This window comes from Nerophis ophidion, linkage group LG14, assembly GCF_033978795.1.
Source record: "Nerophis ophidion isolate RoL-2023_Sa linkage group LG14, RoL_Noph_v1.0, whole genome shotgun sequence".
NCBI lineage: Eukaryota > Metazoa > Chordata > Actinopteri > Syngnathiformes > Syngnathidae > Nerophis > Nerophis ophidion.
In genome coordinates, this window is record NC_084624.1 from 15,429,337 (window position 1) to 15,443,148 (window position 13,812).

The 13,812-nt window shown below is 40.7% G+C and overlaps 1 protein-coding gene across 5 annotated transcripts in view; it reads left to right on the forward strand.

Moving 5' to 3' along the window:
• The window catches only part of LOC133568186 (Fanconi anemia group A protein-like), a 115,392-nt gene that overhangs the window by 78,880 nt on the left and 22,700 nt on the right, over positions 1-13,812 (forward strand). For all 5 annotated transcript variants that reach the window (XR_009809547.1, XM_061919937.1, XM_061919939.1 and 2 more), the window contains 3 exons: positions 2,179-2,252; positions 2,334-2,462; positions 7,476-7,548. Coding sequence is in view for 4 of the 5 variants with exons in the window: in XM_061919937.1 (XP_061775921.1) it covers positions 2,179-2,252; positions 2,334-2,462; positions 7,476-7,548 (276 nt within the window). In the remaining variant the exon portion in view is untranslated. The remainder of the gene's footprint in view (positions 1-2,178; positions 2,253-2,333; positions 2,463-7,475; positions 7,549-13,812) is intronic.

The window sequence follows — 13,812 nt, forward strand, 5'->3', positions numbered from 1 at the left end:
ATTTAATTTGACCAGTTGCATGTTTGATGTGTCCGGTATTGCTTGGTTTTAAATGTCACGTCCCGCTCATTAAATATGCGTGGTGGTCAAGTCAACGTCTGTTCTCAGTGGGGAATAGCCTTTAGCCTTTCTTTAAGAAAAATGCCCTTTTAACTGTACAAACCATTCAAATCGCAAATAGGATAAGCATTTCTTCAGAATTCCACGAAAGGTAATCAAGAAGGGCAGAAGAGTGCAAGATTTTTTAAAACGACGCCAAAAAAAGTAGCTCCAGTCCAAGGGAGCAGAGTCCAAGAGTTTGCAGTGATCACTGTCAGAGTTATTTGGTGTTGAACCCCAAGATGTAGAGATGGGTGCAGGCATGGAATGTGAAAACATGATTTAATTAAATACTAAGACAAAAACAAAACCAAAAGGGTACAAACGCAAAGCGCGCACGAGGCGGATAATCAAACAAAAGGAGCTAGCCTGGGAGCTAGAAAATAACGAACAGGAGCTTAGTGTGGAAGCTAGCGGGTAGCGAACAGGCAAACAGAAGTCGTACTTGTATAATGAAAAATAAAACAGAAGCAGGGAACAAAAACAGTAAGCTACAAACATCAACTGAATATAGCTTACCGCTACGCTGCAAAGACAAGGTACGACACGACAGGAGCGATAACACATCAGAAGAGCGCCTAGACGTGACATTGACAAGACAATACAATGATCCAGCAACTGACACAAGACAAAGCAGGTACAAATAGGAGCAGGCTGATTGGCAACGGGTGTGGCCAGGGGCCAATCAGCCACTGCTGGAATGGAGGAACACAGCACTCAGGGAACAAGACAGGAAGGTGACAAAATAAGACCACTAGACAGGAACTGAAGACAGGAGATACTAAACACAGAGGAAAGACAAATGCAGAGGAAAAAAATCAAACATAGACAAACTGCCCGGGGAAAGCCTGACAATCACGTCGTTAGAGGTTTGTTTGATATACTTTTAAGGCTTAGTGTTTCCCATTTTAGTATTATCTTGATATTATTTATATTTCTCAAAACACATTTTTGCTACTAATGTTTTTGAAATGCACAAACTCGGCGAGTCTAAATAAAAGACAGAAAATGTGAGCAAAACCTAAAAGGGTTAAGATTTTACCAAAGGCAGCAATCATAAATGAAGCTTTCAGCACATCCACAGCGTTGACATCTATAGTTATGTTTCGATAAAGACGGGGAAACACATGCATACTCGTAAACAGTGTGTGAAACGGCAACAACAAACTTGGCGATCGGTGCACAGTTAAATCGTAAAATGCAACCTTACGCTAGAAAAAATTATGCATAATTATCTGGCAGTCTTGATATCAATTTCCTTGACCCAGCCACACACAAGTTGTAGACCTCCATGCTTTTCCTTGTTGTAATCTGTTTTGTAGTGTAGAATGATGTCTGGAGCACAAGATAGTTCGACATGTCTGGGAACACGGCCGACGGATAATTCTAGATATCATTTGAAGAATATTTTTTTAAATAAAGTATAGGGATTTATTCCATTGCATTGTTAGATTTTTTTTGCTTGTATCTGATTTTTGCAGATAAGATCTAGCTTCCTTGTGACACAGATAGTTCTCTTGCTGCTTGCTGCGCAACAGCAATCTTGGCTTGGCTGACCACCACTGTTTTTCACTTCCGGGAAGAAATCACGTCACAGAATACAAGCAATTGTTCTATGCATATTTTGTACGTGCTAATTGCTACATAGCTAAACTAACATTGCAACCATTTGTCCTTAGCCTAGCGTAGCATTTTCTTTGTTTTTTGATGGATCGATTGAAACTTTTACTAGTAGATTGCACAGTTCAGTACATATTCCGTACAATAGACCACTAAATGGTAACACCCGAATACGTTTTTCAACTTGTTTAAGTCGGGGTCAACAGTCGATTCATGGTATGTTTTTTCAGTTTCACAAAATCTTCAGTAAACTTCTGAAGCCTTCTTCACCGTGGAGTTATTTAGTGTTAAGCTGATTGTAGGGCTTAGCGATATGGACCAATACTGATATCCTGGCTTTAAGTCCTGGTGTGGATGGCTATTGTTTTTAAACACTGCATTGGGGAAAATATTTGTGTTGTTGGTTATTCAATTTGTATTGCATTTGTAATATAACCTTCACCCCCTTTTTGTGTGCAGTTATCCTTTACAGAATGGCTGGCAAATGAATCCCAAGTGGAAAGAAGTAAAGACGCCATGACTGACTCAGAACGGTAATACAGAGGCTGACACTCATTGCATATGCACAACATACCCACAGACTAGGTCTAAGTCTACTTGTGTGTGTGTGTTAGACTGGAGTACCACCAGTGGGCATGTCTGCACCTTTATCTAACTGCTCCAGATAATGAGGGTGGCTGTGGAGGAAGCATGAAAAGTGTTTTCTTTCATCTCATTCATGCCCTCATGGACCAGCAGTCCAGGTTAGTGTGTTGCTCAGCAGTACAAAATTGATCTCTAAACTCTGCCCTAGCTTGCATTGGCGTGTACCGAATTACGTACTTAAATGAGTACCGACCGAATTCCGTCTCCACTACTGCATACGTAAAATTAAAATGTACCATATTTTGATACCTTTTGTTAAAAGCATGTGACATCACATCCGGTTGCAGACTTGGCACTAGCTCAAACACTTAAAGGCCTACTAAAATTAGATTTTCTTATCTAAACGGGGATAGCAGATCCATTCTATGTGTCATACTTGATCATTTAGCGATATTGCCATATTTTTGCTGAAAGGATTTAGTAGAGAACATCCACGATAAAGTTCGCAACTTTCGGTGCTAACAGAAATGCCCTGCCTCTACCGGAAGTCGCAGACGATGACGTCACATGTTTGATGGCTCCTCACATATTCACATTGTTTTTAATGGGAGCCTCCAACAAAAAGTGCTATTCGGACCGAGAAAACGACAATTTCCCCATTAATTTGAGCGAGGATGAAAGATTCGTGTTTGAGGAGATTGATAGCGACGGACTAGAAAAAAAAAAAAAGTTAAAATTAAAAAAACGCGATTGCATTGGGACGGATTCCGATGTTTTTAGACACATTTACCAGGTTAATTCTGGGAAATCCCTTATCTTTCTATTGTGTTGCTAATGTTTTAGTGAGTTTAATAGTACCTGATAGTCGGAAGGGTGTCCCCACGGGTGTCTTGACGCGCAGTGTCTCAGGGGAGTCGACGGCAGCTATGGACGGCACAAGCTCAGCTTTTCTCCGGTAAGAACTGACTTTTTAACCACAATTTTCTCACCAAAACCTGCTGGTTGACATGTGGTCGGGATCGATGTTCTCTTGACCGCGCTCTAATCCATAGTTAAGTTTCACCTCCAGGAATTTTAAACAAGGAATCACCATGTGTTTGTGTGGCTAAAGGCTAAAGCTTCCCAACTCCATCTTTCTACTGTGACTTCTCCAATATTAATTGAAAAAATTGCAAAAGATTCAGCAACACAGATGTCCCAAAAACTCTACAATTATGCCGTTAAAGCAGACAACATTTAGCTGTGTGTGTGCGCAGCGCTCATACTTCCTAAAAACCCGTGATGTCTTGCGTAAACGTCATCTTTACACGACGTTTCGAAGACGAAACTCCCGGGAAATTTAAAATTATAATTTAGTAAACTAAAAAGGCTGTATTGTCATGTGTTGCAATGTTAATATTTCATCATTGATGTATAAACTATCAGACTGCGTGGTGGGTAGTGGTGGGTTTCAGTAGGCCTTTAAGTCATTGGTACTTTAACTCTAACTTTAAAGGACAAACAAGCAATGTTGTAATTTTTTCTGCCGACAAGGCAAGCATGCCTGATAGAAAGCTCTCAAAAGCAAGGCTCCGCTTTTTAAAATGCGCTTGCTAAATGCTAATTTACATGTGATATGTCAAATTAGGGTTGTCAGAAGTATCAATACTTTGATACCAACGTGCAAAAATTACATCAATACCAACTTTTTTAAAGTATCGTCTGCACCAAAGACTGTCCAACATGTTTTCATCGGCAAGCTATGTCGATTTTTGGCATGTGAGAACTGAGCAGTCCGCACTGAAGAAGAAGCCTTCTATCCTAAAAATATAAGCCTGTGTTTCTCATATATTTATTTATCTGTATCATCCTACCACAAATTTAGTGCTTTTGCTTATTCCTCGCTTATTAACAAATGATAATAGAACTTTGGTAGTATGCATTGTAACTTTGATTGTATGCTTTACAACACATCTAATTTATACCTGCTTCGCCAGAGAAAGACATAGCAGAAGAGCTCTGCTTTGCTACTTTACCAACACACAAATTAAAAGTGAAACGAGGAGGAAGTGCCGGGTTTCCCACACATTCATTTATTTGTGGCGGCCCGCCACGAAAGAATTACGGCCGCCACAAATAAAAAAAAAAAAAGTTTTTTATTTTATTTTATGTTTTTTCGGCTTTTGACCCCCTTGACCGCTCATAAAAGCAATGAGACTGTCTGTGAATGGAGCTTGTAGTTAAATATGATATAAATATGTAAATATGATATAAATATGTATATAAATATGTACATAAAGTGTTGTAATTATATTCCAACTCCGCGTTCTTCTTAGTCATCGCCGCCGCCGCTGCTCCCTACCCCCGACCACACCACCACAAATAGATGCCTCACCTGTGGGAAACACTGAAGTGACAGAGTGTGTTATACCCCATGCATTTATTTACTAAATGAATACAAGCGGTCATGAAAAGTGAAGTATTTGCTGGGTGAGTAAGAGCAGCGATCCGCCACCACAAACCTGGAGTGTGCTTTAAATGTGGAACACATGCAGAAAACTTCCACAAAGTTTCTACCCAATTTTAACACTTCTATAAATGTTAAGAAGACACAGCTTAGAGACACTCTTACATCGTTTGGTCACCATCTTTCTGGTTAAATAAATAAACCAGTGGTGTTCAAATTGTAGCCTGGGTGCCATTTGCAGAACACAGCTCTTGTTTATGGGTCCATGGCACTTTGTAGAAATAAAATGAAGAAAAAAACCCCATGGAAAAATAGATCAAACCAGCATAACCTAATGAAAAAAGGCTAAAATGTTGACACTAATAAGGAATAAAAACACAAAGTCATGGACTTTGTTGGTTTTGTTTGTGAATTTGTCTTTAAATTTATGTTTAAGTCTTTTTATTAGTCTATTTCATTACAAATTACACAATGCCACACCACCACCTTATGAAATACTATTAATAAAAAATATATATTTTTTTAATATACAATACTTGAAAGCTCCATGCCACTGCTGTTGTTTTTAGAAGGTACAATAGTTGACTATTGTGGTTATTAATATGATATTTACAAGCACAGTCTGGAAGGTTATTGAACACTGCTGTTTTTTTTTTATGTATATTTTCTCTTGGTAGCTGATACTACAATTTAAATTATTTGCAAAAACTGTTGAAGAACAGTCATCTTAAATATTTGACACTCTGAAACACTTTTCAATGAAGTAGTAAATTTAAAAGTCCATTTTCTACCGCTTGTCTCTTTCAAGGTAGCGGGAATGGTGGAGACTATCTCGGCTGCACTCGAGCAGAAGGAGGGGTATAATGGGTTCAGATTTTTATTTTTGTTTTATTGTGATATCAAATAAGTATTGAAATTCTGGTATTGTGGCGATCTAATGCCATTACTGATTAGGATTAGAGATTTTACATGCCAATTTCAACATCTGCAAATTTGGTGATGAAAACTACAACTAAGATGCACAATACAATCAAACAGCTGGTATGTTTAAAGTACAAACTGTAGTTCCTGTTTGTAGGAATCAACAAAATACAAGGCTGGCATATTCATCTTAATGGCAAAGACTATTTACTTACTACAGCAACATATTTAGGACAAACTGAAATTAATGTATATTTGAAAGTGATACTCAGAGGTGTAAGAAAGAAAAATATAATAACTGGACATCACAAGTTATTATTATCAGCACCCTGTTAAATGTTGCGTTTTAAAAATATGATGTCATTATTAAACACATTAACAACATTTATTATCACATAAACACTAAACGAGAGCTGAGCCAGAAGACAAAGCTCTCGGTCTACCGAGCAATCTACATTCCTACTCTAATCTATGGTCATGAAATGTGGGTCATGACCGAAAGAGTAAGATCGCGGATACAAGCGGCCGAAATTAGTTTTCTCAGAAGGGTGGCTGGCATCTCCCTTAGAGATAGGGTAAAAGTTCAGTCATCCGAGAGAGACTCGGAGTAGAGCCGCTGCTCCTTTGCTTGGAACGAAACCAGCTGAGGTGGTTCGGGCATCTCGTGCGGATGCCTCACAAGCGTCTCCCTAGGGAGGTCCTTGTTGCACGTCCCACTGGGAGGAGACCCCGCGGCAGGCCAAGGACCAGATGGGGGATTACATCTCCTCTCTGGCCTGGGAATGCTTCAGGATCCCCCAGGAGGAAGTTGCTAATGTTGCTCTGGAGAGGGAAGTCTGTGGGTCTCTGCTGGATCTGTTGTCTCGGCGACCCGGTTCCGGATAAGCGGTTGAAGATGGATGGATAGATAAACACTAAAGACTTAAAATTGGTACCGTTGAGTGCTTGTATCGATTCCAAATTACGGGGAATTGGTACCGTACTGGTTCAAATGTGAATAGTACACATCCCTTGTTGTCAAGCTGAGATGGACCACAATCCCAGTCTATTTTGTTCTAGAGCAGGGGTAGGGAACCTATGGCTCTAGAGCCAGATATGGCTCTTTTGATGACTGCATCTGGCTCTCAGATAAATCTTAGCTGACAATGCTTAACACAATAAGTAATGAATAATTCCGCTCGTAATCACAGTGTTAAAAATAACGTTCAAATTATAAAACATTCTCATGCATTTTAATCCAACCATCCGTTTTTTACCGCACCTGTTGAAGATGTCACATTAAAGGTAAGAAGTATTATATTCATTGTTGGTTAACTTTAGAATAACAATGTTATTAAAAAGAGTAAGAGACTTATTATACTCTAAAAATGTTGGTCTTACTTAAAAATTAACGCATTTAGTTGTATTCAATGTTAAAAAATATTATGTGGCTCCCATGGAAATACATTTTGAAATATTTGGCTTTCATGGCTCTCTCAGCCAAAAAGGTTCCCGACCCCTGTTCTAGAGTGTAGCCCACCTCACCCAGTAAGTCATAGGAATGACACCTAAAGCCAGTATTCACACTCACATTGGCACCAATGGACAATTTACATGCTCTTTTATGACTGGGAAGACGCTGAATCATCTTGCAGAAGCCCAGCTGATCATCAAATACAGAACTTGCTACTGGTGGCCAGCCGTGGTTAGAACTTTGTCTCACCTTTATTTTCTGTTCCTGTGATGTTTTTTGATGACCTTTTTAATGCTTATTGGATGACTTCATCACACATTTTCAACTCTTTCACACTTTTCATGTTCACAGTGAGAAGAGTCCAAAAGATCACGCAATCTCACAGAGAGGAACCTGTCTTCCAGACATCATCTGCATATTACAGGTAACCAATTACGATCTTCATTCAATACTACTTAGCAACCAAAAGTAAATTGTAACGCATACATGGGGACAAACTCATCATATCCTTGTCCACCTTTTTTTTTTCTAATTACTAAAAGCTTAAAGGCCTACTGAAACCCACTACTACCCACCACGCAGTCTGATAGTTTATATATCAATGATGAAATATTAAAATTGCAACACATGCCAATACGGCCTTTTTAGTTTACTAAATTGCAATTTTAAATTTACCGGGAGTTTTTTCTTGAAAACGTCGCGTAATGACGACGTGTACTCGTGACATCACGGGCTGTTAGGAAATACTAGCGCTGCGCACACACACAGCTAAAAGTCGTCTGCTTTAATGGCATAATTACACAGTATTTTGGAGATCTGTGTTGCTGAATCTTTTGCAATTTGTTCAATTAATATTGGAGAAGTCAAAATAGAAAGATGGAGTTGGGAAGCTTTAGCCTTGAGCCACACAAACACACGGTGATTCCTTGTTTAAAATTTCCGGAGGTGAAACTTTACTATGGATCAGAGCGCGGTAAAGCGAACATGGATAACGACCGAATGTCAACCAGCAGGTTTTGGTGAGAAAATTGTGGTAAAAAGTCGCTTCTTACCAGAGATCAGCTGAGCTTGCCCCGTCCATAAAGCTGCCATCTACTTCGCTGAGACATTGGCGTCAAGACACCCGTGGACAAACCCCTCCGACTATCAGGTACTGTTAATCTCACTAAAACACTAGTAACACGATTGAAAGATAAGCGATTTCCCAGAATTATCCTAGTAAATGTATCTACAAACACGTCCCAATGCAATCGCATTTTTTTTTTAACTTCTTTCTTTTTTTTTTTCCAGTCCGTCGCTATAAATATCCTCAAACACAAATCTTTCATCCTCGCTCAAATTAATGGGGAAATTGTCGTTTTCTCGGTCCAAATAGCACTTTTTGTTGGAGGCTCCCATTAAAAACAATGTGAATATGTGAGCAGCCCTCAACATGTGACGTCATCGTCTGCGACTTCCGGAAAAGGCAGGGCTTTTCTGTTAGCACCGAAAGTTCCGAACTTTATTGTGGATTTTCTCAACTAAATCCTTTCAGCAAAAATATGGCAATATTGTGAAATGATCAAGTATGACACATAGAATGGACCTGCTATCCCCGTTTAAATAAGTAAATCTCATTTCAGTAGGCCTTTAAGTCAACGTCGACATACATGGTCAACATAAGGGGTAATCTCTATGAAAAATTGTTCCATTTATGTCGACATGTGTTGTAGTACAGAGGTATCTCGGTTTTCCTACGCCACACTATTCATATGCTTTGGTTTACGTAAAATATGATTTTAAATTTGATGTTAAAATTGTTTCTGCATGTTAAAATGTCATTATTTTATTTAAAATGTGTTTTGTCTTCTGATTTTTGGCTCTCAAACAGATTAATTGGATTTACATTATTTCTAATTAGAAAACAATGCTTGGGTTTTCGTCTGACCTTGACAGATGATAAACAAAACATCGAGGTACCACTGTGATCTTGACATTATTATAAGCAATGTGAAACCACAGTAACACCACTATTTCTTAATTCCGCAACATTAAAATGTTGCGGAATTAACATTAACAATTAATTGCACATAGTGACTTTCTGTTTAGTGAAATGTAAGCTATAAAATAAAAAATAAGCGGTATTAACTAGAGATGTCCTGAAATAATATTGATATCGATTCAATATCATCAAAAGTATGGGATTATATTGGATTATGGTTTATGGTGTAAATTTATTTTGAACATGCATACAGTAAAAATACGTCTCATTACATGTCCAAAGAGGAGTAGAAGCAGTCCGCTGACGGTGGTTGCCTCTTTAGCAACTTGCAGAACTTCTAACATGTATATTTCAACAATTTTGTACCTTGTGCCGATTAGAGCTCAACTGGATGTGTCAACCCGTCAAACGATATTACTCTGGTTTTTATATAAAATGTTGGATGATATCCCAGTTAGAAGAAGTCCTACACCTCGTCTCCTTAAATAATAAAAATAAGGAATTATATAGCGCATATGTGACGGACTTCCTGCCGTCCTGGTGTGGGTTGCGGGGACACCTGACACATGGCGCATAATAGCAGTTTTGACCTTGATTTATTATTTCAATAAATCTGTTGTCAGTTGGCCCTTTGGTATGGTTACTTTTCAGTCCGCCCTTCCGGCCTGTCTGCTGCACACCTTTCGGCGTCCGGGGCTTGCGTCCGCTGCGGGGGTGCGTCATCACTCTCTCGGTGTGGCTTGTGGCGCTCTTCGTCTGCTGGCCGTTGTTTCCTCCTCCGTGCTGCTCTCTCGCTCGTTCCTCACGCGCCCTTTTTGTACTATAGCAGCAGATAGACAGATTTTGAGCAGGTGTATAATATATGCACCTGGCTCAGATTGCCGCTCCAGTGTCGCTCCACATGAGTCACGCCTCTCCTCGGCGCCGCATGCCCCGCCTCCTGGCCTCCAGGTGGGCCCGCGCTGCTGCTTTCCGCCCGTTGTCGGCCCGTCAGCTGTGTCTCTCCACATACCTCCCCCGCCAGTTCTAGGCCGGACTCCGGTCCGGCCGAGCATGCTCCCCCCGCTCGTTTCCTTCCCGAGCGGGGAAAAAAATTGCTGCGGCCCTCTGACTTCTTAGCCTTTGTCTTTGTCTTTCTTTTCTTGTCTTTTGTGAGTCTTTCCTTGTCCTCTTTGTCCTCTTCTTTCTTTTCTTGCATTTCTCCAAGAATGTCTGTCTCCTTATCCTCGGTGAGTTTTTCCTTGTCCTCTTCGTCCTCTTCTTTCTTTTCTTGCATTTCTCCAAGAATGTCTGTCTCCTTGTCCTCTGTAAGTTTTCCTTGTCCCCTTCTTTCTTTTCTTGCATTTCTCCAAGAATGTCTGTCTCCTTGTCCTTGGTCAGTTTTTCCTTGTCCTCTTAGCCTTCTCCGTCTTCATCTTCTTTATCTACCAGAATTTCTTCAATTATTTCTTTTTGTTCATTATTCCCTTGGACTTCAACTTCTTTAACCTTTTTTCCATCATCATCAACTTCTTCTTCTTTAACTTCTTCTTTTCTCTCAATTTCTTGAGGTTTTTCGACTTCGTCCTCATCTTTGAGTTCTACTTCATTTTCATCATCTTCATCTTCTTTATCTTCCAGAATTTCTTTTTCTTCATCATTTTCTTGGACTTCACCTTCTTTAACTTCTTTTTCATCATCATCAACTTCTTCTTTAACTTCTTCTTTAACATAAATTTTATCATGAACGTCATTTTCATCGTCGTCGTAATCTTCATCATTAACATAAATTTTTTTCATTTACGTAGACTTCACCATTAAAGTAAATTTCATTTTCAACGAAAATTTCTTCTTTATAAACTTCATCTTCTTCTTTACCGTCATCAACAATAATGTCTTCGTCAACGTAAACTTCTTCTGTGTTGGCCGCCAGTTCGTCCTGGTGGTCGGTCACCGCTACTGTCACCTCTCCAGTCCCGCCTCCCAGGTAGATGGCATCGACACCGGCTTTCTTGGCTTCTTCTTTCGTCGTCTCCAGCAACGCTAGCATCATCTGGGTTTCCTGACGTTTTTTCTCAAGCAGCCTGGTGTAACCTGCCACAAGAGCCCAGATGACATCGTCGTCCTCCGCTTCCACTGGTGTCTTTTTGTTGGGCGCCACTGTGACGGACTTCCTGCCGTCCTGGTGTGGGTTGCGGGGACACCTGACACATGACGCATCATAGCAGTTTTGACCTTGATTTAATTATTTCAATAAATCTGTTGTCAGTTGGCCCTTTGGTCGCGTCACTTTTCAGTGCGCTCTTCCGGCCTGTCTGCTGCCGCTGCACGCCTTTTGGCGTCCGGGGCTTGCGTCCGCTGCGGGGCGGCGTCATCGCTCTCTCGGTGTGGCTTGTGGCGCTCTTCGTCTGCTGGCCATTGTTTCCTCCTCCGTGCTGCTCTCTCGCTCGTTCCTCCCTCGCCCTTTTTGTACTCTAGCAGCAGATAGACAGATTTTGAGCAGGTGTGTAATATACGCACCTGGCTCAGATTGCCGCTCCAGTGTCGCTCCACGTGTGTCACGCCTCTCCTCGCCACCGCATGCCCCGCCTCCTGGCCTCCAGGTGGGCCCGCGCTGCTGCTTTCCGCCCGTTGTCGGCCCGTCGGCTTCGTCTCTTCACAGCATACATATACAGCGCTTTTGTAGACACTCAAAGCGCTTTAAAGTGATAATGAGAAGCCATCATTTATTCACTCCACATTCACAACCTATGTTTGTAGTCACAGCTGCCCTCGGGTAGACCGATGGAAATGTGGCTGTTAATTTGCGCCTACAGCCTCTCCGACCACCACGTAACATTAATTCATATTCATACACCATTGTGAGCAGCAGTGGGAACAAGGTGGGTGAAGTGTATTTCCCCCTCAAAAAAAACAAGCAACTTGTGCAAAGCTGGACAGCCAGTGAACATCTAAACGTCCTCCAATAAGCACACAAGGTAGGTATTTTCCAGTCAAGGCATTTACAATAGGTGAGCATGGAAAGCTATAGGCTACTAAAAGCTAGAAGCTTCTCAACACACAATATAGCAAACAAGCTAGATATACTGTATGTAATAAGTATCCTTCATTGAACAATATTACAGTCCAAAACAGCACATTTGTCAATTTAAACAAGTATCAAACAATTATACAACTCCAGACCAAAAAAATATGAAACCGCCAGTCTTGCAAGATGTTCATTCAGTTGTTTAATTTTGGTATAAAAAAGAATAAGATAAAAAACATGACACAAAATCATAATCGTTCCAAATGGCAACTTTTAGCTTTTAGAAACACTAAAATAAATCAAGAAAATAAATTGTGCTTGTCATTAAGTTACATTTTTAGAACAATCCTGAGGGAAACAAATTATGAAAAATAAAGTGCAACCCAACCCACCATTAGTGCTTTTTTGCACCATCTCATGCTTTTACAACAAGTTGCAGTCTCTTAAGCATGAAGTTAACGAGTGACAACCACTACTCTTCATCAATCCTACTCCAACTTTCTCTGATTGCTGTAGTCAGATAAGCTTTGCAGGTGGAGTCTTGTCGTGTACCATTTTCTTCAATTTCCTCCACAGATTTTCAGTTGGATTAAGATTCAGACAAATTGCAGGCCATGACATTGACTTATACATCTTTCTGCAAGGAAAGATTTTCCAATTTTTGCTCTATGGCAAGATGCATTATCATGATGAAAAGTGATTTAATCATCTCAAACATACCGTATTTCCTGGAATTGCCGCAGGGCATATAGTATGCGCCTGCCTTGAATTATTGCCGGGTCAAACTCGTTTTCCAAAATAATTAGCGCATGCTTGGTATTACCGCCTGGTCAAACTCGTGACGTCACGAGTGACACTTCCCCTGTCATCATTTTCAAAATGGAGGAGGCTGGTTTCAATACTGGTAATCTGAAATCACATAAAGGGAAGAAGATTAAGAGCTATTTAGTAGGATTTAAGGTCCAAGCTTACATCACACTCAAATTTTTACTGCATACCTTTGGTAAGTGCCGGAGTGAGAAGAGGTTTTAAAATAATTAGCGCATGCTTACTTTTACCGCATGCCTTTGTTAAACGCAGGAGTGAGAAGAGGTCTGAAATTAATTAGCGCCCCGGCGGCAATTCAAGGAAATACGGTAATTTAGATTGATAGAAGAGTGTCCAAAATGCCAATGTAAACTTGTGCATGAACTGAATATGTAATGAAAGTTGTCCACTATGCTGACAACTACATTAAAAAAATTGTGAGCAAAATGCGTCTCTTTGAAAATGTAATGTTGAAACATCCATCCATCCATCCATTTTCTACCGCTTAGTCCCTTTCGGGGTCGCGGGGGGCGCTGGCGCCTATCTCAGCTACAATCGGGCGGAAGGCGGGGCACACCCTGGACGAGTCGCCACCTCATCGCAGGGCCAACACAGATAGACAGACAACATTCACACTCACATTCACACACTAGGGCCAATTTAGTGTTGCCAATCAACCTATCACCAGGTGCATGTCTTTGGAAGTGGGAGGAAGCCGGAGTACCCGGAGGGAACCCACGCATTCACGGGGAGAACATGCAAACTCCACACAGAAAGATCCCGAGCCTGGATTTGAACCCAGGACTGCAGGACCTTCGTATTGTGAGGCAGACGCACTAACCCCTCTGCCACCGTGAAACAATTGTGTAAAAAAATTAATCCATCCATCCATT